Source organism: Ictidomys tridecemlineatus, chromosome 8 (genome assembly GCF_052094955.1).
Source record: "Ictidomys tridecemlineatus isolate mIctTri1 chromosome 8, mIctTri1.hap1, whole genome shotgun sequence".
Taxonomy (NCBI): domain Eukaryota; kingdom Metazoa; phylum Chordata; class Mammalia; order Rodentia; family Sciuridae; genus Ictidomys; species Ictidomys tridecemlineatus.
In genome coordinates this window covers 31305707-31333370 of record NC_135484.1, presented here as the reverse complement: position 1 = coordinate 31333370, position 27664 = coordinate 31305707, and the positions used below count along the sequence as shown (strand labels likewise).

Here is a 27664-nt window from a genome sequence, read left to right as displayed (position 1 = left end):
TCATTTTATTATTTCCTATTTATATCTTTTTTGTTAGTTGAAAATTACATTTGTATTACATTTATCGTAGGCAATAACATATGTAATTACATTCAAGTCTTCAAATACCTTTATTCCCATTGATCAACCTCTTCCCATACTAAGTTATAGTCAGATAGCAGCAAGAAGTTCTGGTGTGCTATTGCATAGTAAAGTGACCACAGACAATGATAATGTTCTGCATATTTCAAAAAGCTAGAAGAAAGGATTTGGAATGTTCCCACTACAAAAGAAACATAAATTTTTTAGGAGATAGGTCTAACTGGTTTACATGTTTTGAATCATCACATATATAATGTTTACATTTTTATAAATCAGTTAAAAATTGAAAATTTTAAACTCCCCTAATATTGAGTCAATGAAACAAAACTTCTCTTATAATTTTCTAAATTATAATAAGTATTTAGAGTATTAATTAATTATGATGGATTTGAAGTTAGGTTTCTGGAACATATATTTTCTCTGAAACCCAAGTATAATCGCTGTGGTTTTAGGTTCTTAAAATAACTAAGAGTTTTCTTGCCCAAGTCCACTGTCAAGGCTTCCCAGCCCAAATGATAGAGGCCAGCTCCTGTGGCTTCCCCCTGACCAGTCACAGCTCTTGATGGGAGGATCCCAGCAGGCACCAAGATCTTGCTTTGGTTCTGCATCAAACATTTTCCAATTCCCTGGATTGCTTCCTGCTTTCTGGTCTCCTTTGAAGTTATAGTTACTGGGATGTTTCTTGTTGTGTTGTTGTTGTTGGGGGGAGGGTATATTTATTTTATTTTATTTTTATGACTTCAAGGCCTAATAATTCTATCCATGAAAGGATAGAACTTAATTACCAACAGATGATTTTAAGGATAAAATACCACAGCCCCAAATTAGGAAAAAAAAGAAAAGCAAAAAACTTAGTTTTTCATTTAGCCCAATAAGCCTACTATTTTTTAAAAAAAATTTAAAACATGACAATTTAATTCTGCATGTTTTATAAATAGCTTTCTTTACAAAAACTGTTTTCACATCCTGAAACTCCTAGTACCTGTGTTTATATATAATTTATCATAATAATTTTGGCAGTTTAAAATAAAGTATATCATTTTAGCACATATTCATCATAATTTAAGGGTTTTATTTCCTGGAGAAATTTAATAAATAAGGCATCTTTTTTTTTCTTCTAGGAGGAGGGAAATAACAGCAAAGACTTTTTTTATTCCTTCAGGCATTGCCTAAAGATTAGATCTACTGGTAGACAACACAAATTAATAATATTGCCTCATGAAGAATTTTATGTTGGCTTTTATCCAAAGGCCCAGAATTTATTGCTCTTTTAAATGCCTGCAAAATAAATTTTACTTTATTCAGTAATGAAAGTAGGAGAAACTGATGCTAAGTGTTTTCCTCTAAGATATTAAGTAAAGTTGCTTTAAAACTGGTAGTTATCCAGGTCTTTGAATTATAATTTGCTTCATTGAATTTTGGCCTCTTTTATGGTATGTCTGTAAGTAGCATAGCAGAATTGCTCTGTTCAGCCCTTAAGTTAATTAGGTATATAATACAGTGTCACTCATTTGAAGTTCATTTATCCTAGGGATAAAATAGATCTTTTGAACATTGTTACAACTCACCATCCTGATTCAAGTCTAAATTTAAGTCATTTATTTGACAAACATTTACTACGAACTCTCAGAAACTATGCCAGGGGTTGAAGATCCAAAGATGGGCATGGTGCAATAGTCCAGGGACTTAAGTTCTAGAGTTCGGTAAAACTATGACCCTCCCCAAAATATAGGTGCTATGATATCAATAATAGCTGTTGTCTGGATCTACAGGTACCAAGGACATTAAAAATTTAACACATCATCACATTTAATTTCACTTAATCCTCACACACGTCTGAGACGGGTATTAATATTATAAACAAAAAAAAAATTGAGGCACAGTTAAGCAGGTAGCAGGCTTGAGTTTGCACCCAGAGTTCACTGGCCTAATCCCAGTCTCAGAGTGTCTTTTCTTTTCCTACCTTTCTTATTTATATAGGCTACAGTGGAGATGCAGGGGAAGGAGCTGTGGTCAGAAGAGGGATTAGAATAGGGCTTAAAATAATTTAACATTAAAATACTTTAGTTTTATAGTACAGTTGCAAGAAATCACTTGGTTTATTTTATGGAGTATAACTCTCTGATTGCAAAAGGAATAATTTTAAGAACAGAAAGAAAAGAGAAAAGGGGAGGGGGAGAAAATGGAGGAGGAGGAAAGAAAGCAGGAAGAGACTGTTTGACCTGTTTTATAAATTTGTGCTTTACCATTACTGCCACTAAGAAATATACTTCAAAAAAGTTAGGCAAATAAATGTATAGCAATGGATGATTTTTTTGTTGTTGTGGCTCTTTTGTTTTCTCTTATTCTTTGTGTTTAAACATGAGGACTCCTTTAAAGAAAAAAAGCTACTCATATATAGGATGATTCCATAAAAATGAGAAAGTAACAAAAGAAATGTGTCTCAAACCATAGCTGAGTTCAACACCAGTCTTCAAATCTGTGGGTGAGTCTCCACTGATGGTGGCTGACTCCCACTCTATCAGATCTTTGTTTTTCTTAGAAAACAGGTCCACAGTTTACCTTTTGAAAGCCCTTAAGGCTCCAATGCCTTCCAGCTATTTCAATAAATAAAGCTTCTCCCATGCATATAGGTTTCTTGAATGCAAGACAAATGTCTTATTAATCTTTGGGGTTGTTTGTTTGCATTTGATGTGATGAATTCATACATAGAGAAAATAATACAACATTCTTCATGTAAGCACCACCCAGAATTAAATAATATTTTGTCATGTTTACTTTGCAATTTGTCTTTGTCCCTATTTGATCCGGACATTTCTGTGTTTCTGCCAGGTCCTCAAATGGTAAAGTCAATCACAAAACTCAGGGATCAAGGTGAGTCTCAAGGACAAACTCAAGTTTTTGTTTTGTTTTGTTTTTAGTCCTAAACATGTCAACCATCTCCTTAAAATTAAGTCTAAAATAACTTGCAATATTTTTTGTCAGAGTTTGAATATTCTGAGGTCTGTAGCCACAGAAATGATATTAAAAATGGCTGCACTCAGGAAGGAAGCATAAAAGCATAAGTGATTTATTCTATATTGTTTTCCAATCAGATGAAAGTCACACTCAGTCTATCTTCATAATTCCCAATCTGCAAAGGGAAAGTTTCCAGTTTCAGAAATGTGGCCAAACTCTTTTCTTGGCAGATGAAAGAAGAGATCTAAACAAGATCTGATAAACCAATTTATGATCATAGTTCCAAACAAGGAAACCATCATCTCCTTCCCTGTGGGAACCATCACTTCCTTAGGGTTTTTATTAAAGACTTAACCTCCAACATCAAATGAGTTGAGAAGTCTTTCAATTTCTACCTCCACAACAACCCCTGCCATCTACTCTCACTTACCCTATCCTGATATGTGAGACTGAAATCCAGGCTCTGCTTACCTGTCACTAACATCTCTACAACACACCACTCCACCCTCCAGCCAAACTCAATAATTCCACTTTGCCTTATTAGTTCAAGAAGCATTCACTTCTTGGCCCACCACTCATGTTCTCTGGGATCCTTCACAAGACCTCAAGCATCACCTGGATCATCTTTTCTCTGTACCTTAGGTCATGGCATGTCAGCCTTCTAAATCCTGAATCTGGCAAAATAAAGTTGCACCTGTCAAAACTTGAGTCCCTAGTGGAAGGATAACTAGATTGTTCTGGACAATCCTGGCTTGGAAAACACCTGCATGTCTGAATGCCAACAACAAACAGGCCTTAAAACACATTGCCAAACTTATCAAGAAATTAAGAGAGATTTCCCAAAGGTAAAAGAAAGAACATTATAAAACTTAAATCAAAATGATGAACAAAACCAGAAGCAAAGACTCCAGAGAGCACTTTTATTAATGTATAACTGACATGCACTAAACAGCACCTATTTAAATTCAAGTGCAAAATTTGATAAATTCTGATGTGCAACCCTTGTAAACCATCATCACAATCAAGATAACAAATACACTCATTATCCCGAAAAGTTTCCTCAAGCCCCTGGACAGTCCCTCTTTGTCTTCCCTACCTGTTCCATCCTCAACTCCAGGAAACTGCTGAATGGCTTCTTGTCACTATAGATAACAGACATTTTCTAGAATTTCATTTATTAAAAAAAAAGAAAACTGGAAATCAAGCCCCATACAATGGTGCATGACTGTAATCCCGACTCCTCCAAGAGCTGAAACAGAAGGATTACTTGGGCCCTGAGTTCCAGACAAGCCTTGGAAACAGTCGTATCCCACCTCAATAAGAGAGCTGGATGAAAAAAGTCTTACATGAGCTCTGCTTTGTTTTACTTCATTCAGCATACTGATTTGCAGAATAATCCATATTGGCTGTGTATTAATAGTGTTTTAATTTGCCAAGAAATATTCCATTATATTATTATTCCAAGTGAAGCTGATATTCCAACTTCATTTACATAGTCATGGAGATTTGGATTGTTTCCACTTCTTGACTATCATAAATAAATCTGTTATAAAAAGTCAGGTAGAAGTCTTTGTGTGGACGTATGCTTCATTACTCTTGGGAAAAAAAAAAATCCAGGAGTAGAATAGCTGGAATATATGGTAGGTATATTTTAAATTTTTTACCAAAGTTCCAAGTAGTTTCTCAAAGTGATTGTACCATTTTGTAATTCCACCAGCAATGTATTAGAATCTTATTACTTCACTTTTTAACCAATGGCTGAATTTTAGTTATTCTTATAGGTTGTAGTAGTATTCCAGTGTGCTTTAATTTGGACTTCTTCAATGAGTTATGATATTGATCAGTGTCTCAAGACAATGGATACCAGGGAAAGAAGGAGAGTGAGTTATGAGAAATGAGAAACAAACAAGGTCAGTCCTGCTCTTTCTTCAGTTTATTGCTGGAGTTTACAGGCTTGCACAAGAGGGAGAAATCCAAGCAGAATCTGCATTTTCCCTGAGTCAGGCACACAGAGTTGGGAGTCCAGGGGGGCCTCATAGTTTACAGTTCACACAGTAAGAGATGGGAGAAGAGAGTAATGCCCAGGGAGAGAACTCCAGGCATCTTCAGAAGGTCCTCCTCAAGTCCTCTACAGAGTACTGAGCCTCCCATGCATACATTTAAAAGACCGAGATTATCCAGTGCTTAAAAGAGAATGAGAAAATATTCGCACCTTATCAGTGTATGAATTCTAGAATGCAAGTCTGACAAATATATTAATATTCAAAATACACATAAGTTGACTCAATGCATTTATCAATGCATCCTAAAGAAAGGTAACTTCTGATACGTGAAGATATGCATAAAAGAACATTTATTGAAGTATTATTCATGATAGAAAAAACTTAAGTCACCTTAAATGTACACCAATAGTAGATGGCTGCAAAATTATGGTTTATACTTCATGGAAGATTAAGTTACGTTAATATTAAAATAAATGTGTTTTTATATTTTGACTTGCAATGGTAAGCACGGTAATTAGAAAAAATAAATTAATATATGTATAGTAATTACAAGCTTGGTTTTTTTTTAAAGGGAGATTAACCTAATATAAACATATTAATGTTACAAATATTTTCTGAATTATCAAGTTATAGAAAGATACAAATGAATCTGTTCCCATTGGTTACCTCAGGGAAGTAGAATTTGGAAGAAGGGGAACATCACTAGTTTTTCTTTATATGTTGTTCACTTTTTTACTTGTTTTAAGGAGTGTTTGTTGTGCTCGAAATAAAGCTAGTCCACACAGGAAGCATTCTCTTGTTAAAATAAAGTGTTCTCTTGAGAAACAGAGTATAGGACAAACTCTTCCAGACAATGATGAATAAAAATGCAACAGTTGTGTCTCTTTTCAAGACTGTTAAGGGTCAGTCAAGGAACATAACCTTTTGCTTATGAATTCTATATGATTATTAATTTAAAGTGAAGAAAAAATAAATTATTCCATAAAATAACCCTTACTACTTTGAATAAATATAGTTTGAAATAATGTGAATTAACCAATAATCCCGGTAGGAATTTTTAAGAGCTATAAGAGTGGAAAATATTACTCACAGTACTGACATTTCCTGTTTTTCACTAAAAAAAGAACTTAGTTCTCTTACCTTGTAAATTTAATTTGTGAATTTTACAAACCCTTATAATGAGAGTTTGACTTACATACAAATAAATGCATTTGGCAGCCTGTTTTGTAAAAAAAACTAGGCTTTATCCTAAAAGTGAATATAGAATAAAAAGCAAAGATAGTAGTAGTAATAAATTTCAAGTTGTAAAAGGACTTATGTATCATATTAAATTCAGTTCAATATAAATAAATACATCTCAATTTTCTCCCTCTTAAATGTCTCAGGTAACTCAATGGAATCAAAGTGAAATTCCAACTGTTCTAAATTATTGGATAATTACATCCAAGTAATTTAGAGCTCTTTCAAGAGCTCTAAAACTTCTTTAATTATAGATTATTAAAAGATGATACAGTAGAAAGGGATGTAAATTTTAGGTACATTATTTTACCTTGAAGTTGTTCTATATTTCATATGTTAAAAGAGAGAGACAGATAATAGCAATTTAAGACCTAAATTTGAAAACCAGTTTCAATTAAACTGGATGAGAAAAGCAGTGTTCTTCACTGGACTTCATTTTCTGCCACCATGAAGTACAATGTTGAAAAAAGCAAACAGATGGTTCAGACTGTTCAAGGGAATAAAGGTTACGGTAAAATGATGGTATATTATTTCTTTTATGCCTCAGGTTTCCAAATAATTTTGACAGTAATATGATTCATAGATAGTATTTGTTTTGCCAATGAGGAAACTATAAGATTCAGAGAAGTTCTGCAAGTTACTTAAGGTCATATAAGTGATAAATGGCACAACAAGTATTTGAAATCAAGCCTATGTAACCAGAAAGATAAAGCCCTTCAAACATAAGCATATATAAATTCAGTCAATGGTTCAGGTTCATAGTACTGCTAACACATGTATGTGTAGCAAAAATTAAGGGCTCAGACATTAGAGTCTGGTAAGGCTGGGTTCCCTACCCAACATTTGCCATTCTCTAGCTCTTTAACATTAGAGAAGACATCAAATTTTTCTAAGCCTCAGTTTCCTCATCTGAAAAATGACATAAATAGTGAGTAAAGCATAATGTCTGGTATATAATGAACAGTCAGTATATATTTGTTTTCTAAAATTCAACTGGTTATTTTTGTTGTTGTTGTATTTTTGGTACCAGAAATTGAACCCAGGGGCATTTAACCACCGAGCTGACATACCCAACCCTTCTTATACATTTTATTTTGAGACAGGGTCACACTAAGTTGCTTAGGGTATCACTAAGTTAAAAGTTCAACATATGTTTTTAAATTTTTTGGTACCAGGGATTGAACTCAGGGGTTCTCAACCACTGAGCCACATCTGCAGCCCCATTTTTTATTTTATTTTGAAACAGGGTCTCACTGAGTTACTTAGCTCCTTGCCATTGCTGAGGCTGTCTTTGAACTTTCAATCCTCCTGCCTCAGCCTCCCAAGTCACTGGGATTACAGGAATGCACCACCACACTCAGCTTTGAAAGTTCAACATTTTTCAAAGCATCTTCAGGATGATATTAAGATAGGAGTTATTTCATTTTTCACATGAGTATCTATTGATACCAAGATCATCATAAAAGCTAAGGGAAATGAAAGGCAGCAGATTTACTAACAGACCAAGATATTGATTGAGAAACATACAGTCAGTTTTCATCCAAAAGGATTAATTTTACCTCGAGGTCATGTTAAAATCAACTCTGATGAATAAAATATTTGATCTCATTAATTAGAATGATTTTGGAAAACCTATGAATGATTTTAATAATTAAGAGAAACATACATTTAGCGGGGATAGCTTTAAGGTAGTGCTTTTTCAAATGTTGGGCAATGATTCTCAAGAACATTTTAGGTTAATGAGTCAAGAAAATGACAAGCTATAACCTCTCCTAAAAGGAAGCCAGATACATAGCATAATTAAACTCTAAAAAACTTGACGGACATCAAGAATGAGAAAGGACACCTTTTCAACAATCTTCACTTAAGTCACCCGAGCTAAGGATGATCCCTTGTTTCCAACGGAAGTGAAAGCCCATCCCCTCTTTTTAGAAACTGCCTGCAGCCTGACTTTAAAGACTTTAAATGTTTCCATGCATATGCATGCAATTAAGAGGTAGCCTTGAGTTCTATTTGAGAGAGTATGATGCAATTTGCGAGTTTTAACACTAAGCAAAACTTGTTAAAGCCACACAATGGTATCATTCAAGATAAAGTCAGTGACCCCATTTAGGTATTAAAGGCCACCGTCTGAAGTCCCTTTCAATATTTCACACTAGGGGCTTTGGGATGGTTAAGGCGTCTCTGATTAAAAAAAATGCAGTTGCCCTGACAACAAGGAACTGCAAGATTCTGCATTCTAACTCGACGTATTAGACTACGGGTTGAAAGTGGAGCCAACAGCTGCTCGTTGGCTCTAGTACAAGCAGATGTTGGTTATAGCATCAACTATTCTCTGCCACATGCGGAACCAAATGGAGCTTCCGCCCAGATCAATATGTAAAACTTCAGAATGTTAATGATGAAGCAAGAGTCCTACTTTTAGCCAATGATGGCTCTCTTCCACAGATCTGAAAGTCACGTTCTGAGTCCAAACATCAAAAGTGCTAATACATGTGCATTTTTAAGAATATACCGTCATCCTCAGGGAAAAGAATACCAAAAGAGGATTGTCCGTAACAGACAAGTTGCTTAACCTCTCTGGGCCTCAGTTTCCCCATTTGTAAAACAAGGATAGCAATGTTGCCTTCTTCAGAGGCTTTTATTTTATGAGGATAGATGAACTACAAAATGGACAGTGCTCTCTATCAGTGTTGGTTCTGACCATTTAATTTTATTTTGGTGCCTCAAGTACGTAAACAGAGAGGTTGCCTGCTACTCATCCCACCACTTACTCTACTTACTCCAAAACCTAATTTCTTTGTACTTTCCCCAAATTATTGTTTCCAAATGGCTTGGGACTGTGCCCCAAATCTTATTGGTCTCTCATTTTTTCTTGCCTTCATTGCCTTTGTCGTGCAATTTGACAGTGTTTATCTTCTAGCTTTGGGGATTCTCTATTATTTGAATGTATCTTTTCTCCTTTTCTACTCTGTGAGTCCTATTTTTTTAAATTGTCATAAAGGCTTTTTTCATTTTATCCTTTATTTGACAAAACACATTACACTGACTGCTGTCTGAAGCAGACACTCAGCAGACCTTCTGTGAGTCTTCTTTGCAATTCAAAGGCATAGGGTGAAAGGATGTTTCTAGCTTTTTAACATGTATAATGGGCATATTGAGTACATATCTGATTCTAAATCACTCCACAGACCAAAGTGCCAGTTCTATACTTTCAGGACTTTCTCAGGCCAGCCTAAAGGCTGAGAGGCTATAGTTAGTATAGATACACATATTAGCAGTTATTTACATGGTCCTTTCTTTCCTTAATATTAAAATTCCAGATTTAGCCGTTCAGTGAGATTCTGGTGATAAAAAAAGATTTCTCTTTACTGATAATGAAATGCATGTTAAAGTAAGCAAGGTAACTTCCAGAATACCGTTTCTAAAATGCATCCATTACAGTAGAATCATGTGTAGAGTTAACTTGAATTCATTTACTTCATTAAAACATAAATCTTTTTTTTTCCTTCATTGAAGAAAGTATCCCTTAGGGCTGGGGATGTGGCTCAAGCAGTAGTGCGCTCGCCTGGCATGCGTGCGGCCCGGGTTCGATCCTCAGCACCACATACCAACAAAGATGTTGTGTCCACCGAGAACTAGAAAATAAATATTAAAAAAAAAATTCTCTCTCTCTCTCCCTCTCCTCTCTCACTCTCTCTTAAAAAAAAAAAAAAAAAAAAAAAAAAAGAAAGAAAGTATCCCTTATATCTGAATTAGTTCAATTTTGTAATGAAAGCCAGCTGTGGTTTCAGGAAACAGCTGGTGTTTTTGCGTCTCCACTTCCACAAAGAAATGTACAATGTGCCAAGGAATAAACTATGTCAGAGCCATAAACTGTTTAATTCTTCTTCATGTGCGGGCAACTAAAATAGTGCATTGTGATAGTAGATGTGCAATGTATGTTCATGCTTCCTTGCATTTGTTGACTAAAACAGTTTAAGGCTACAAAATACGGTAATTAATGCTACTTCATATGAAGGGCATTTTACTGGGTGCTAAAAAGTATAGTTCAACAAAGGCAGTTTCCAGAAAATTCTAATAAATAGAAAATAGTGTTCTCAAACAGGGGACTTGGTTCAAGGCCACTTGGAGGATGTCTCCAAACAATAGCAACAACCAGATCCATCACAAAGGCCTGAACGTCACTGCCAAAGATCTGATTGGGGTCATTCTATGCACACCCTACAATATAAATCAATAACAACTCAATGAAGCAAGACTCAACCGTAACATTTTTGATATGTTAGTGTAATTTTTTAAATAAAATATATGTTGTATTAAATGTCTTATCTATAACCTGAATTTTTGATATAGAAATATCTTCAAAGTAAATATATCAAGAGAACCTTGATATTTTAAATACCACTGTGCAGCCTTTTATAACTTGACCAAAAGTGTGAAAAACTATACTCTGGATTTATGAGCTTTATAAATTTGAATTTCAAATATTTTATTTATTTAAAATGAGTTCCTATTACATATGTAATTTTTTATTCTAATTACTAAAGCTCTATCCATAAAAAAAACTATTAAAAAATCATGGTGCATCAAAAGGGTTATGAATGCCATCTAATTTTGATAGGTACCCAAATTTTTACATTGAAAAGAGACAGTGAAGGGCTGGAGTTGTGGCTCATTGGTAGAGCACTTGCCTAGCACATGCAATGCACTGGGTTTGAGGTTTTAAAAAAAAGAAAAGAGACATTGAAATAAAATTGGCATATTATGTCCTATGGGAACACACAAAAATTATTTGCATTCTTTTTTTAAGATGACCTTGGCCTCTTACTAAATCATATTTTATAGAAGTGTCAATGTCGTAAATAAGTAAATATTTATACACTGGTTTTATCAATTTCCAGCTTTGTCAATTCCATTATTTAGTGAAAAAAGTCACAGAAGTTTAAGGGTTAACAGTCACTTAGAAAGACCTCTCAGTTACACAGATTTACAATCTTTAAGTCATGTTATTAACATAAATTCAATCCCTTGAGAGGCACCATGGTACAATCACATTAATCAATGGTTGGTGACCAATGGCTAAAGTCAGCTTGGAACCTAGATACCCATTGTCCTGTTTTTAGGACGCTCTAAGATGTCAACACTTCAGCTTTCTCCCCAAAAGCATGAGTCTTCTTGTTTCGGGGTACTTTAAGCATTTTGTAATAAATGTAAGCACCAAATAAAATTGTGAGCATTTCCTCTCATGTCTACTCACTTTTTACAGACTGTTACTGGGAAGGGGACTAAAACAGCCCATGACCATTATTTTCATTTCCATGGAGGATTTTGACTCAGCTCACACAGAAGCTGTTGGCTTATGTCCAACCATCCTTATGCGACAGCATGTGTTCAACAAGATTAACAGGCTCATTACCTTCAATCCACTGAAATTACTGTCAACCAACACCTTTCTCTTTAACATCATCTCTAACATTCTGCTCCTTTTTGTACCCATAAGCATAATCTTTAGCATAATCATCTTATTATAATGACTAATCTTATTATAATGACTTCCTAAATCACAAATGAAATTTTAATGCATTTTCTGTTATTACTGACCAGTTTTCAACCCCTCAAGGTAAAAACACCAAACCCATGTGTACTCATCTGCTAGTTAACCAGATCTTTGAACTGATGTCTCTGGACTGGTTCTAGCAGGATCTGTTCATATAGCTCTGGGAAAATACACAGATCCTATAAGACTCAAAAGTAGCCCAATACTATATGGTATTAGGCACTTTAAATTTAAGAGGGTGGATCTCATGTTGTGTTCACAAGGAAAAAAACCCCACAAATGTGTACAGGGAAACTTGGGAAGTGATAAATAGGACTATTACCTTGGTTTTGGTGATGGCATCATGGATGCTTGCATGTGTCCAAATTCATTAAACTGTATACATTAAATACATGCAGTTCTCTGGATACAATTAGATCTCAATAAAGCTGTCAAAAAAAAAATTAAAAGTAGCCTGGGACCTGAGAAGCTTATGGAGAAATCTCAGGCTGGATATAAACTATCAAAGAAGATTATTTTTCATTGTAACATATACATATTTAAAAGATCTTAAGGCCTAGCTGGTAAACTGTACAAAGTTGCACTAGTTTTCCTAGGAAACTCCTGTGTTCACATGTTGACTCTGCTTCATGTAATTTATACTGTGTTGAATAAGTTACTTAAACTTTCTCTGCTTCAGTGTGTTTATCTGCAAAGTGGTGGGAAATCACCAGCTGATAGTCTGTGGACATTTAATAAGACGATTATTTCAAGTTGCAGTAAGAGGCAAATATTTACCTATATACTTCTCTTATGTAAAAGCCATTCATATCTTATTGTTACCTCTTCATTCTTTTGTACTATGAAGATCTAGAATTCAACATAAACATCAGTATTCTATCAATAAAAGTGCTGTTAATTAAATTATGTAGCCACTTTCATAGCTAATAAGTAGTATTAATGAGGAAGTGCTTTTCAATTCTGTCATCAACCTTTTGGACTACTTGAAAAAGATATATGGGTTTGGTGGTAGAGTTGGGTGGTAGAAAAAGGACGAAGGAAAATAAATATATTTTTATGTCAGTTGAAAATGGCATTATCGTAAGGCCACAGAATGGAAGGCTAATGGGTGACCCAAGAATGGGAAAGAATATTTCCCAGAGGATAGTCGCCAGTTGGTGTTTATCCTTACTTAGACAAGAACAGGAGGAAATTAGCTTAAATTTCATTTGGTTTAGAGTAATGGAAGGAAGCTATGAAATTTAATTCCCAAGGAATCTTTTCTTCAGAATAAAACGGAGACTTACTGCCTGTCTTGGTTTCAGAGCAGCCCCGACTAAGTATGAGAAAACACGAGATGAAGTTTTAGTCATCCATCTCTATAATCCCCTTCAAGGGAAGAAAACAAGCAATTATGAGCCTATTGTGCAACAGGTGTTTTCACTTGTATTCATTTAATCTTCACTGAAAATTATTTTTCCTATTTTGTAAGTGAAGATACAAGCTCTGGGAGATCTGTTTGCCCCAGGGCATGAAGCTAATGAAAAGCAGCATTAAAACACATCATCATGCACTTTACCTATTTCAATAAAGCCTTCCTACCCCCGTGGCACTCTTCATTTTTATCCTGATTTTTAAAGATTTAACAGATTGGAAAACAAAGTACATTGGTAATATAGCTATTATTTATTGAGATATCTAGAATATGTCCAACATAAGCACTCTGCAATGTCTCCCTGGACAATGACCACTCACTAACATTTGAGATAAGTACAACTACTGGCCCCTTTCACAGATGGAAACCTAAAACTCTGGGTAGTTACACTGCTTGCCCTGGATCACACTGGTAGGTTGTGAAGCCAAGATTTGAAATACATTGTCTGACCCCATAAGTTATGCCACAGCCGCTGGATAATAGGGAAACTGTCAAGATTTGTGGTTTCATAATTGGATTTGATTTGAATTCTTAAAATTTTGTTACCTTTACATTTTAGAAGCAGCTACTATAGAAACGTAATAGTCATTAAATATCAGTAATAAGCTCAGTTAAGTACATGGGTAAAGATTAAAAAGTGAATAGTGCCGGGCATGGTGGTACATACCTGTAATTACAGTGACTTGGGAGGCTGAGGCAGGAGGATCATGAGTTCAAAGCCAACCTCAGCAACTTAGCGAGTCCCTAAACAACTCAGGAAGACCCTATCTCTAAATAAATACAAAAAAAGGGCTGGAGATTTGACTCTGTGGTTAATCACCCCTGGATGGGTTTAATCACAGGTATCAAAATATATATATAGGGCTGGGGATGTGGCTCAAGCGGTAGCGCGCTCGCCTGGCATGCGTACGGCCCGGGTTCGATCCTCAGCACCACATACCAACAAAGATGTTGTGTCCGCCGAGAACTAAAAAATAAATATTTAAAAAAAATTCTCTCTCTCTCTCTCTCTCTCTCTCTCTCTCTCTCTCTCTCTCTCTCTCTCTCTCCTCTCTCACTCTCTCTTTAAAATATATATATATATATATATAGTGAATGGTTTCTAGCCCAGACATAAGTCTCTGAGCCTCTTTCTAAATACCTGGTATTTCTGTCAGTGGACCAAGCAGCCGTCAATGTCTTGAGACATTTAATTCTCTTGGGGTTCTGGGACATTTATCATGCTCCAGAAAGGTTTGGGATGTGTCAAAATAAATGCTAAGAAACCCATGCCTGAGGAGCTGAAGATGGCCTTTTAGCTCCAAAGGAGGCACTTCACCCTGATCTGCCAAGGGACTGTGAGAACCAAGCACACCAAACCATGGAGCATCCAAACCCAGCACAGACTTCATTTTTTGTTTTCATCAACTCACACGTATTTAGAAATAAAAAGAGCCAATTGAGATCAACTGCTTCAATCCCTTTGTCTTACAGGGAAGGAATCTGAAGACCAGGCAAGGTTAAGTACTTTCTCTAGGGTCAGAAAGCTAATTAGTGCCAGAGTTAGCAATAAGTCACTTCTACGAACAGACTTGCTTTCAAAGTGCATTCAATTACCTCGTACTCCTAAGTGACTGTTAAGAACACCCACGTAGCCAGGCAATCTCTGGTGTTTCTGTGAAGTCAATGCAAGCCAAGAGGATCTAGAATGAACTTTTCAACACTGAGCATCCTAAGTCAGCAATCTTTAAATTATACACTTTGAGTTAAATTATTTCCATTTGGTGTTCCTTCCAAACGTTTTCTATCCAAAGTTATAGTTTTGGCCACAGGAAATGTCCAAGTATTTTCATCTATTATTTAATGGATAAAAGATATATAAAACTTCAGATATACGTGCATATAAAGAATAAAATTATTTGACATTTCCAAACTTTGTAACAAATTTCTGAATCACGATTGTTTTGATTTCATAAATCCTTTTCTAGAATCTAGGTCAAGAATCATCCATTTTTCAATTGGTGAGAAAATTCAAAGGATATAATGTAATCCACTGGCATTAAGAATTTAACACACAGTGTTGCAAAGTATTTAAAAGTATTTTCACAAATAACCCAATCCCCCAAAACCAAAGGCTGACTGTTCTATGTGGACGCTAACACATAACTGGGTGTCAGGAGTGGATAGAAGTTTAATGGATTAAACAAAGGGAAGGAAGGGAATATGGGAATAGGAAAGACAGTAGAATGAATTGGACATAAACTTTACTATGTTCCTATATAAATACACGAGCAGTGAAACTCCACATCACGTACAACCACAATAATGGGTCCTAATTAGAGTAAGTTTTACTCCATGTATATATAATGTGAAAATACACTTTACTGTCATGTGCATCTAAAAAGAACAAATAAAAAATAAAAAAGCAATATATTTCCTAGCTGTAGGTGAAGGCTAAATAAAAGGCAAGTGTTTATTTTTTTTTTAAAGTATTTTCACATGAAGCCTATGGTAAAAGTCAATTTGTTTCAACTTGCTAAATAGATCCATCTAAAGATCCAGATATTTGCCTTTGGGAAAGAGGGTTAAATTAGCAAAAGATAAAAGGCAAACATAAGTGAGCAAAACAACTTCTACAAGGTTGGAATGGAATTGAGGTAAAAACAGCCAATCATTCAGTCAACAGATAACAGCAAACACCTACTAGTCTCCCACATGATAAAATAAAACAGAAATGAGCACATTAAAAAAAAAGCAAGAACTAATGGCTGGGGTTATAGCTCAGTAGTAGAGCACTTGCCTCTCACACGTGAGGCACTGAGTTCAATCCTCAGCACCACATAAAAATAAATAAGATAAATAAAGTAAAGATGTTGTGTCCATCTTTTAAAAAAAGATGATAACAAAAGTTACAGAATTTGTGGAAATGCATCCTGAGAACAAACCAAAACACTATTTCCATCAGGTAAAAAAAAACCCTATACCAATTAACATATATTTTTGAAATACCATTTCAGAGGGGGGAAAAGAAAAAGATACACTGTCGGAGAAGAGCTAATTCTGAGAGTTGTAAAATTATGTAGTTTGACACTGAGAATGCTCAAATTCTCACAACTTAAAATTAACTCAGAAAGCTCACACATTTTCAAAAATAGAAACTCTCTACCACACTTGACATTTCTGAAATGCATAAATGATGAAAATCGCCAATTGACAGTGTCCTTTATTCTTAAAACGGAGTCAACACAACAGGGAAATGGCAGCAGAATCCATTTAGTGTAGTACATAAAGCCAAATGTTCATGTTACATGCCTAGTATAGGAAATCAATTTTGAGTAACTATTTCACGGCTATACAATACTCGGGCTTCAAGAACATTCCATGGCTACTTACTGTTAATTATTCTTAGATTTTCTTGTCCTAGGAAACATTCCCTGAAGTGAATCATTGAGATTTATGAATGCCACCAACAGAAGAGAATGGCAGTGTGTCTAATTTCATGTCATGAAAGATATTCTATTCAGTAGCAAGTTAGAAAGTATAGCATTTCCCTTTCTGCATCTCTTGATGGTGAAAAGAGTTAGGACAGTGTTTTGTTTTCATCAATTTTATATTCTCCGTAGGAGGATGTTTCCAAGGTGACCTCCCTATATAAAATTATTGACAATCTAGTCTTTGTTTGTTTCTTAACTCTGTCTAGAAAGGACTGATTGGAGATCCCTTGGCAACCCAGAAACTTACCAAGATAATCAACAGATTAGCAATTGTGTATCGTAAATGATCTGCATAATTTTCTTTAATAGATGCTATGTGCCAACCTCTGTTCTAAATGCTTCACAAATATTAAAATCATTTGATCTACTTAGCAATCATTAAAAACCCTATTAGGTATAAACCATTATTACCCAAATTCCATATGAGGAAACTGAAACAGAGATAAATAATTTGTCAGAGACCATATAACTAGTAAAAATATAACTAGTAAAAGTAATCCTATCTTAGAACTCAGCAATGGTCAACCTTTCTCCTTAAAGGACTCAGAAATGGTGATTTTGCCAGACTGTTTTTCTCTTTAACATAGTAGGCTGTCAACCAGTACTTACTAAATTGAAAAAGACACATGATTTTTAAGTAGATAAATCAGATTTGTGGTTTTTCCATGAGGAGAATCCCCTGTCAATAAAAGTCCCTAAAAGAAAAGGTTTTAAACCAAATACCCGCACCTTCTAGCTGAGCATATCCAAGCATTATTGTTAGTCTTAATACTAACATTACTGAGAATCACCTTCCATTAAAACTTTAGATTCAGGGTCAGGTCACTGTCTGTGAAAGGTAGAGTCCTGCTGCCACAGGGAGAGATGGGCTGAGCAGTAAGTCTCAAGCATGACACAGAGATTGTCTCAGATGAGAAGAGTGGTTTTAATATAAATTACCAAAAAAATTCTTTTCTACAATTTCCATATCCACTTGCAAGTGTGACATGCTGTCGTCTAACAATACACACATCTTCAAGTCATAATTTTAAAGATTACTTTCAAGAATCAAAAATACAGTCAGGCACAGTGGCACACACTTGTAAACCCAGCAACTTGGGAGGTTAAGGCAGGAGGATTCCAATTTCCTGGCTAGCCTGGTCAACTTAGCAAGATCCTGTCTAAAAATGAAAATTAATAAAGGATAGGGATGTTGTTCAGTGGTAGAGTGTCCTATTTCCAATTTCTAGGACTACACATACACACACAAAAATCCACAATAAATAAATAAAAATACAAAATAATAAACCAGAATCACAAATGAATTGGAAACACCATTTTACTATAACCCATTTTTCCCACAAATAATTTTTTAAATAAACTTCAGTAATGTTTGACTTGAGGAAGTACTGAGGAATGAAATTGACCAAATTATTTTATACACATGTATAATAAATTCCACTATTATGTACAATCATGATCTACCAATAAAAAATGACCTAAAAACCAAAATTTTGATCTTATTATTTCATAATTTTAGCAGTAAATAATTTTTACATTTTAAATTTAAAAATGTAAATGATGTTTTTAGATTTAGTAATTCCCATTAAACACATTCATAACTGAATTACTTATATATTTTATCTATTCAGTTCTATAGTTATAACAGCAACAAAATGTATAGTATCAACACTGAAGCTGCAAATATGAACTATTTCTTCTTTTGAATTAGAGTCCAGACAGTGAAACTGATTTCTCACAATATTACTTTAATCAATATTCTTAAAGCTCACTGCAAATGACATACCAAGAAAACAATACAAAAGCAATGTTCTGTAAAAGTACTTTTTGAATCAGAGATGGACTGAGGCTTTTTGATATAGTGATTTGTGGAGCATTAAATAAGGAATAAGGAGAAGTACCACCCTGGATGGCTTTTAAAAATGTACAAGTCTTTGATTCTACGAAATAATATACTTTTGCTAAATTATTACAAATCATCTCTACTAGGAAAAAAAGAATGGGTATTAAATGATGTCTTAAGGGAAGATCTGGACCTATGAATTTCACTTCAAATTTTTATTGAAATTTAATTGTAACCTGGCATAAACTATAAATTAAAATGGTTTTGGAAAAGCTGTTTCACAGCAACCTATATAACCTAAATATTTTAAATTTATTTTCCCAGTAGAACTTCTTTTTGTATGTCATCTTATTTAAATACATTTTTGAGGAAAATATTTCAAAATACTCAATGAACCTTAAGGTATTTTAGAGCTTAACAATAAAATCAGAAATTTATCCTGTAAGTGATATTCCTAAGTAATTCCAAAATTTTAAATTCTGGCCACAAAAGCTCTGGCCCCTGTAATGACAGAAGTTGGCAAGCATGCTCCTCTCCAACCTGCTGTCCCTCCCTCAATGCCCTCTTGCTAAATGAAAAGCCTTTTTGGTATTTGGTTGACTTCCAAACATTGCCAAAAAATGCTCCAATATCTTTCATGCCACTAAAATCTCTCTTGATACAAATGCAATATGGTTTCAAGAATATTTAATTTTAGGCCCATAGTATTTTGATATGCTTGTGATAGAAACTCTAGCTCAGAATTCCTAGATGAAGAACCAAGCAAATATCTGACATAAGAGGGTAGAAACAGATTGGTGTTTCTTAACTATAGAGTCTTTTTTTTTTTTAATTCTACTCAAGTGTTTATATTAATAGTGGTAAGAACAACAAGAAGTGGTTAAGGTCTTTACATCCCCTCAATTACTGTTTGCTTATTAATAAATAAATTATCTATTTTGTACAACACTGGGTTTTACTTCTGAACCTACAATTTTATATTTGTCCCTTAAGCCAAGTAACAAATTTACTAACACACAATGTGTGTGTATATATATACACTTTCATAGAAAGACATTTCACTTGTATAAGGGAAGGACTGAGGCACCATAAATACAAAAGATTAGAATTTGCATTCACTTTGATCATGCATGAAATACAAAATAATTTTTTGCACAGAGGTAAATGATTAACCTAGAGTCACACTGTTGGCAAGTCTTCCTTTGGCAAAATTATCCTACAAGAATTTAGGACTACCTATCAACTTGAACTTTCCTTCAACTCACCCCTTTTACCTCTCTGTGAAGTATTAAATCTTCTTGGGAACAAAAGGCAGATCTGTCCAATGAATGAATACAGTAGATATTAACAAATTCAAGTCACTTTGTAGAATGTGCTCAATATTTCCAATGTTTTCATCTCTGCTAAAATGGTTTGAGGTTGGAAGGGATAATATTATGACTGCCTGCTTTTTACAGATATTAAAAGCAACTCTACAGAATAATTTACCTGAGAGCACATAGTTTAATAAAAAAGTGGACCAGCAATTCAAATTCATGTGTTCCCCTCAAAATTCCAGAATGTAAACATTTGCTCACTTCTTGCAGCCATAGCGCTTTGTAAAATGGTCTGGGGCTGCCAGAAAAGCAGTAATGTCTGACTTTCTGCAAATTTACAATACCCTGTGTGCCTTGCCTAATTCTATCTCATTCTTTTTTTTGTGTTTTGGCCATATTTTCTACAATCTCCTGATAAGTTCTTTGAGAGAATAGATCATAATCTTCAGCCTCTGTGGAACTGCCAACAACTACTAGTACAGAGCCAAGGATCTGTAAATTTCTTTTAAACACTTGTTCATTCACTAACTAGAGGCAAAAGTTGTGGGAGGCCCAGTACAAGGCTGGGAGGAAATGTCACAGCACAGGAAAATTGAGCTTATGTATTATCCAATTCTGTATTTTTATAATTACATAGAAGTTCACAGATTTTATTTCTTTCCTATTTTCAAAAAAAAATATTGCAACTTTTTTTTTTAATGATACCATCTAGTATTTTCAGTGAAACAGAGTCTCAAACTGCATTGATGGGGAAAATAACCTTCCTGGATTTGATTTATCTGTGTGTAAATATATTATTTTAAATTGCAATTCCAGCAATTTTACTTATAGGAGTATTTCCTAAAGAAATAACTCAAGTGCATCCCCCAACTTTCAGTTTTGACACATAATATTAGTAGATAACCAAAACACTAGTTACAATACAAGTTTGCAGACTCTAGAAACAGTGTGTGGGTTAGCCAAGTCAGTTCTTTGTTTTCTAAATAACTTTCATATAATTGAAAATTGCTTCTATATGTTTTACTGTTTCTATTTTAGGGTCAGCAATTTCTCCATCTGTGCCAATTAAATTTAGTTTGAAGTAGCCACATACCTTAATCACATGATGCTTTTCTTGGAACACAGGAATCTTAAACATTTGGCACCAATACGTTGTACCTTTGTTTGGGATGGGGACCTGTCTTAATAAAAAGGGAGGGGGACACAGAGTCATATTCTGTTTGTCATGTTATTTTAAATACAGTGATGTAAGCAAAAACTCTCACATACCCTTTAAGTAAGACCATTCTATGGTCATAAAACCTAAAGAAACTTACGTCCTGATTCACTAGGTCAAAGTATGGTAAGGCTGTAGGCAGCACGCTGGTTTTTTCAGGATTCAATAATCGCAGACTCTTGGTGCCTCGATTGGAATCATGGTACTTGGGGCCGGCTTCTCCCACATCTTCCTGGTGGTAGGCCCAGATCACTCTCACCGTGCTATCCTGATGATCAGACATGGCATGTTACCTTGCAGAAAAGCACTTTCCTCACCTGATTTGAGTTTAAAGAGTTCCATTTAGAGCCAAATGTAAAAACAAAGAGAAAAATGACAGCTGCAGTTGTCAACCTGGTCTTTAACATTGATTTCATAAATTTGATTAAGTCATTAAGGATCCAGATAGGTGAATTACTTTTGGGAAAGAATTATCATTCTCAGCACACAAGATATGTGTCCCCAAACAGATTATACTTTTCATGAATCAATGTCAAGCCAAAATTCTAAATCAGCAGCTAGTAGTTAGAAAGCAAGTGTTCTTACTGTGTAGCAGGAACTTTGGAAAGTTAAAACCTGCCCTAATGTGATGGAACATTTGGAGGGGTGGGGGGTAGAATTCAAATTGAATGAAAATTAAAATGACCAGAAGATTTTTCCTTTCACAATAGGTTTTTTTCCAGTTCATACATATGTATTTATAGAAAGGGCAAATGCAGAAGGCATTTCTGATTCTGGACTTGTTTTTTTATAATAGAGGCAATCCATAGTCACTTTATGACTCTTGGGAATTTCCAAGGGACTGGAGTACCAAATTAGGGAAAATGCTATCAGGTGCAACTGGTTTCTGAACCACCAAGAGAGATTGCCCAGGGGGGATGTGGGATGGGAAAGGTTTGATCAGGTACAGAGAAACTGTTCAGTCCTTCCTCCCACAGAAAAAGGTGCTTTTGCCAAACCTTAATAAAACTTTGAAAACAGACAATAAAGCAAAAGCTATTCATTTTAAGTGTTCTCTTTGCTATAGTCTTTCTTAATAAGTCAAATGACTATAATTATTTTTCCAATTAAAGTATAATTGCACTGTATATTACACAAAAGTGATCCACATCTTTACATGTGTGCTTTCTTCCTCTTTTACTCCTCTGCTGAAAGTTAATCAGAATAACTTCAGATTTTTTATATTCCCATTTTTTAAAGTCCTAATTTAGTGAATAAAAAAAGAAAATTTTATTGTTCTATGCAAAATGAAATTAATGCAAGGAGTTCATGGAAATTTCCAAAGCGCCACATGAATTACACGTCCTCCAAATATTTAATTTGTGTATGCATAAAGATATTAATTTTGCATGAAAGCTGAAAATAAGAAATCTCATATAATATGCCAGCAGGTGATTATAATTAGCTGACTATTCATCTTGATTTTAGAAATTTACAAAGATGAATCAGTTACAAATCAGATGAATTATATTCTAGAACTGGGACTCATAATTCTTTCTTGAGTAATACATTTTTTTCAAAACTTTATTGACAATTTTTACATTTTACAGAGAAGTTGAATGTATAAGTAAGCTTATACAAATTTTAAAGGGCTCTTCAAAATGTTAAAATCACGCAAAGCTACCTTTACTGAAAACTGTAGTATTGGAGGGGTTTTTTAGCTTTTGAAGAATTTTCAAAAATAGTCCCAAAACCCATGTGACTTTGTTGTCAATTCTTCAGTACTTATTTATTTTATTCTTTAAAGTGTCTCACAAGTATAAATATACAATTTATTCAAACATGCATTCACTCATACTGTCCTTACCGTTATGCTCTTGTCATTTAGGTCACATGTATGCAGTTCTCTGGTAAATTCAATTATTGTGTGTGTACTGTTTTCCATGGCATACTCCAGGTGGTAATCTTGCTGAGTATCTTTTTTCAACTCTTTATTTGCATTTGTAAAATAATCCTGTGGAAAATATTTTTTTTTTTAAAAAAAGAGAATAGTCTAAGTATAGAGTGTAAAGAATTTCAGAGAATTTACAGAACCTGAAAATCACAATTCAGGGTTTTCTTAGTACAAAGTCTTTTACCTAGACCCATTTTATAAGTCCTGGAAATTTCCTCCAGAAAAAGGCAGTATAGATTTATAATATCATAAAATATTTTAAAAAAATAAAGAATGAGTGGGGCACAGTGACACATGCCTGTGATCCCATAGTCTCTGGAGGCTGAGGCAGGAGGTTTTCAAGTTCAAAGCCAGCCTCAGCAAGTTAGTGAGGCTTTGAGCAACCTAGTGAAACTCTGTCTCAAATGAAATAAATAAATAAATAAATAAGGCTGGGGGTGTGGTTCAGTGATTAAGTGCCCCTTGGTTCAATCCCTGGTACCAAAATATATAAATAGATAAAAAAAAATTTAAAAAAAGAACGAACACTCTAGGTCACTGAGGTTTTTCCCTTCCTTGTACAAATGAAAAAGGGGACTAATGTCTTACCCCAAAGCGAAAAGAGCTAGCATCAAAGCCAGAAGCAGCCCTAAGGTCTACACTTTTTCCAATATCACACCTGGTGAAGCATCCCTTCACCTTCCATAAAAACCAAGAGACCCATGGGAAGGATTCAGAATGAGCTTTAATGGTGCAAGCTTATTATAATGAAAAATAATGAGAAAATATGCAAAAAAATGAAAGTAGTTAAATTACAAGATATTGGGAAATCTAGGGAAGTTTTGTTTTTGTGGATCAGCCTTAGTTTCCTTACTAAACTTGCTCAAGTAGTGTACATACCACTTCTTCAGAGGCAGATAGGGCAATGGTCAGAACATGGTCTTTGAGATCCAATGACTAGGATCTGACCCCTTAATGTCTCCATACAACCTTGCATATTATTGAAATCAAACGTTGAGAGCTTTGGTTTTAACATTAGTAAAATGGGGATGGGGTGTGTGTGGGATGTGTGATAGATATTTGTTTCTAGATTTTGGACTATAAAACAATGAAATATAGTAGGGATGCCTACCATGGTTAATTCCGATTCCACACTAATTTTCTTTCTTCTTTGGCAACATAGTTTATTTTTTCCCAAAAAATATTTCCCTATGCTCTTTGCCACTGGCTTACTATGCTGAGAGCAATCCTGCTATTAACGGTCACCAATATAACACATAAAACTTGCCTTAATTATACTTCTTAGTACCCCAAATATCTTGTTTTTGAAAAAAAAAAACAATGAAAATGTTCTAGAATGTACATGCTGAATATAAGTAGTTTTATTAAATTTTATTAAAATTTACTTTAAGTCTTGATTAATGTTCTTGACTGAGAAAATACTTTATTCAAAAAAACTTAAAGTTCATTCATTAAAATCTTAAAAAATTAGTAAACTTTTTTACTCTAAAATTTTTTTTAAATGTCTATGAAAGTCACTCACAAATGGATGGCATTTGGCTCTTTTATTCCTAGAACCTTTTTATGATAATTATCAAGTGTAGATAAATTTAACATCTGAGGTCTACAAATTCTTTAATATGGTCAACCCCAAACTACTTTACCCTGGTAACATTAACTACAACTTATGTTCTACATACCTGGCCCTGTTTAAGCAAACTACATGTATTAACTCATTTAACTTCCATATGGAATCTACAAGATGAAACTATTTTCCCATTTTGCAGAAGGACCCAGAGGCAACATATCCAACATTCTACAGCTGAGACAATGAAAAGGCAGTATTCAAATGCTAGCAGTCTGACCAGAGGTTGTACCCTTCTTCACTACACTGTAGCCAACACTGTTGGGATAGAATAGTGCTTTATTCCTGTTTATTTTTTCTGTCTAGAGAAAAGAGCTACATTAGAGTTTTTTGTTTTGTTTTTGCTTCATTCATTTTTTATTACAGAAAATGTTACCTTTATGTAGCTAAAGTTGGGGTTTGACAAAAATTTTACTCTTGAGAACCAAGCTGCAACTGTTAAAGCAATTTAAATGAAGTACTAGTATGCTACTGAGATGGGCCCATTTTTATCTCATACATTGTCAACGGGAAATGAAATGACAAAGCTTACGAACAAAGATTTAGATCAACTGTGCTTTACACTAAACTCAGATTTCATTACATTATTCATGCAATCACAGCTTTTGCAAACAAAGAGAATCCAACAGAAATTGTAATCAGTTGAAAGAGTAGAATAATTATCGTAGTCTGTTTCCAAAACCAATAATTCCACAAAATTTCTAGCTTGCTTGCCAATTTTCCATTCATTCTATTTCCACTCAACACCATAAATTCCTTCCAGCTATTCTACCTTTGTATGGCTTTTCAGATAATTTAGCTATGGGGAAATGGGAGAAGCTTCACTCAGCTTTGCTGTGATCCCTTGAGCTCATCTATCCTGTGCAAACCAAACAGCACCTGATATTGAAAGACAGTTGTCAACTATTTCAAAGTTCTAGACCCTGAGGAAAATGTGGTTGTCTAAAAGGAGTAATATCTTCAAATTTAGTGAGGGAAATATGGTTGGATCTTATTGAAACTAAAAATGTGAATTAACCTAACTTATTCACAGGTTTACTTCAGCTTGGGCCCTCATTAATAGTTGAAAATCCACAGGCTAATCTTGTTTTCTCAAGAGACTTCCCAACACGAATAGTCTAAACCTTCTCCATACAAGATAACCAACATTTGTGCACCCTGAGCTTACATCTCACATCTCATGGCTTCTTTCTATCCTAGAAATATCCTTAATGTAATCATAAAACCTACTCAATCTAAAAGAAAGCAGGAAAACATATGAAATGAAAACAAACAAATAAATAAAACATATGAAATGAAAACAAATCAAAATGAAATGAAGGAGAAACATCACAACAGATTTTAAGACATTCAAAGGTCAATTATATCTATAACTTGATGCCAAAAAACTAAATGGATAATCCAGATGGGAAATAAATGCCTTGAAAGCCACAAGCCAGTAAACTCTCAAAAAACACAGATACTGTGCATAGCCCTACAACTTACTAATAGGTAAAGACCTTACTACAAGAAAGTTGTAGGCCAAGATGCATTCACCTGGAATTTTACCAAATATTTGAGCAACAGAAAATACCAATCCCTCACAAACTTTTCCAGAAAATAAAAGAAGAGGGAGTACGTCCCAAGTCATTATTTTTACTCCAGCATTATCCTAACACCAAAGCCAAAGATGTTACAAAAAAGAAATTATAGATTGATAGCTCTCATTGGACCTAGATGCAGATTTTCTTAAAAACAGCAATAAAGATCTCTTAGCAGACAGAATCCAACAACATTAAAAAGGGGAAATATATCATGAGTGCAGAGTTATTTAAACATTAGAAAATCAATCACACAAATTCATCATATCAAAAGTCTAAAAAAGAAAAATCATATGATAATCTCCATAAAAGCAGAGAAAAAAAAACATTTGAAAACATTGACATGTGGCACAAATCTCTCAGTAATATAGCAATAGGTTTGTCCTCTATCTTATAAAAAGTACCTATAAAAGGCCTATAAATAGCATCATACTTAATAATGAAACACTAAATTCTTCCTAAACTTAGGAAGAAGCCCTGGGATCAAGGTATCCTGCTTTCTACTTAGAGAAAACCCCACTGTTGGTTATATGCCTCTGACAGTTCATTTGTTCTCAGTTCCATTTTCTCCTCCCAATCCCTAAAAAAATTTTTGGCTTGCCATTGTCATTTTATGTATTCATATTTTACCCTTTGGTAACCTCATCTAATCCAAGTTTTAAATAATCACTTTTAACTCAGTATCATATGTCCAAAAGTTGGTTTCACTTGTAAGTCTTACTATTGTTTCAAATGCAATAAGTCCAAAATTGTACTTAATCCTTTACCTGTAAGATTTGTTTTCCAGATTTTTTTTTTAAATTTTACTGCCACCCTCTCAACTATCCAAATTCAAAACTGCAGTTTTCTTTAACTTCTTTGCTACTACTGGCACCTCCACAGAAAGGCTCCTATGAAGAATTCCTTTGAAATAATAACCCACTTTATACTTCTATCTCATTTTAATTTCCATCTTAGTTCAGACTCTACCATTTATATACTTCTGTCAAGATCTTCCTTGTAAAATCATTCTCAATGCATCACTGCAATTTTGTCACTAGTATATATTATAGCATCCTAAAGTCTAGTTTCCCAGTTCCCTAAAATTCAGCCTGACCTGGACTTTCAGGTTATCTACTGTTTGATTTTGTCATATAACACCTATTTTCTATTTATGATTCCCTTCAATGCTAGACCATTTTCTAGCTTTTTGCTTTTGTTCACATTCTTCCTCTCTGTCTCTCCTACTCTTTTTAAAATTATTTTTTAGCTGTAGATGGACAAAATGCCTTTATTTAATTTATTTATTTTTACGTGGTGCTGAGGATCAAACCCAGTGCCTCATGTGTGCTAGGTAAGGGTGCTCTACCTCTGAGCCACAACCCAGCCCTTCCTTTTTAATGCCACCAAGGCACCTCTCCATGAACTCCATCTATTGAATCCCT

At 34.4% G+C, this 27664-nt stretch overlaps 1 protein-coding gene across 1 annotated transcript in view; it reads right to left on the bottom strand.

Annotated features, from left to right (window-relative positions):
- Positions 1-27664, bottom strand: part of Moxd1 (monooxygenase DBH like 1) — an 80700-nt gene that overhangs the window by 37326 nt on the left and 15710 nt on the right. Inside the window, exons 2-4 of the mRNA XM_005329761.5 lie at positions 22950-23096; positions 21204-21371; positions 20981-21064 (exon numbers count right to left, since the gene is read on the bottom strand). Coding sequence (XP_005329818.1) covers positions 20981-21064; positions 21204-21371; positions 22950-23096 — 399 coding nt within the window. The remainder of the gene's footprint in view (positions 1-20980; positions 21065-21203; positions 21372-22949; positions 23097-27664) is intronic.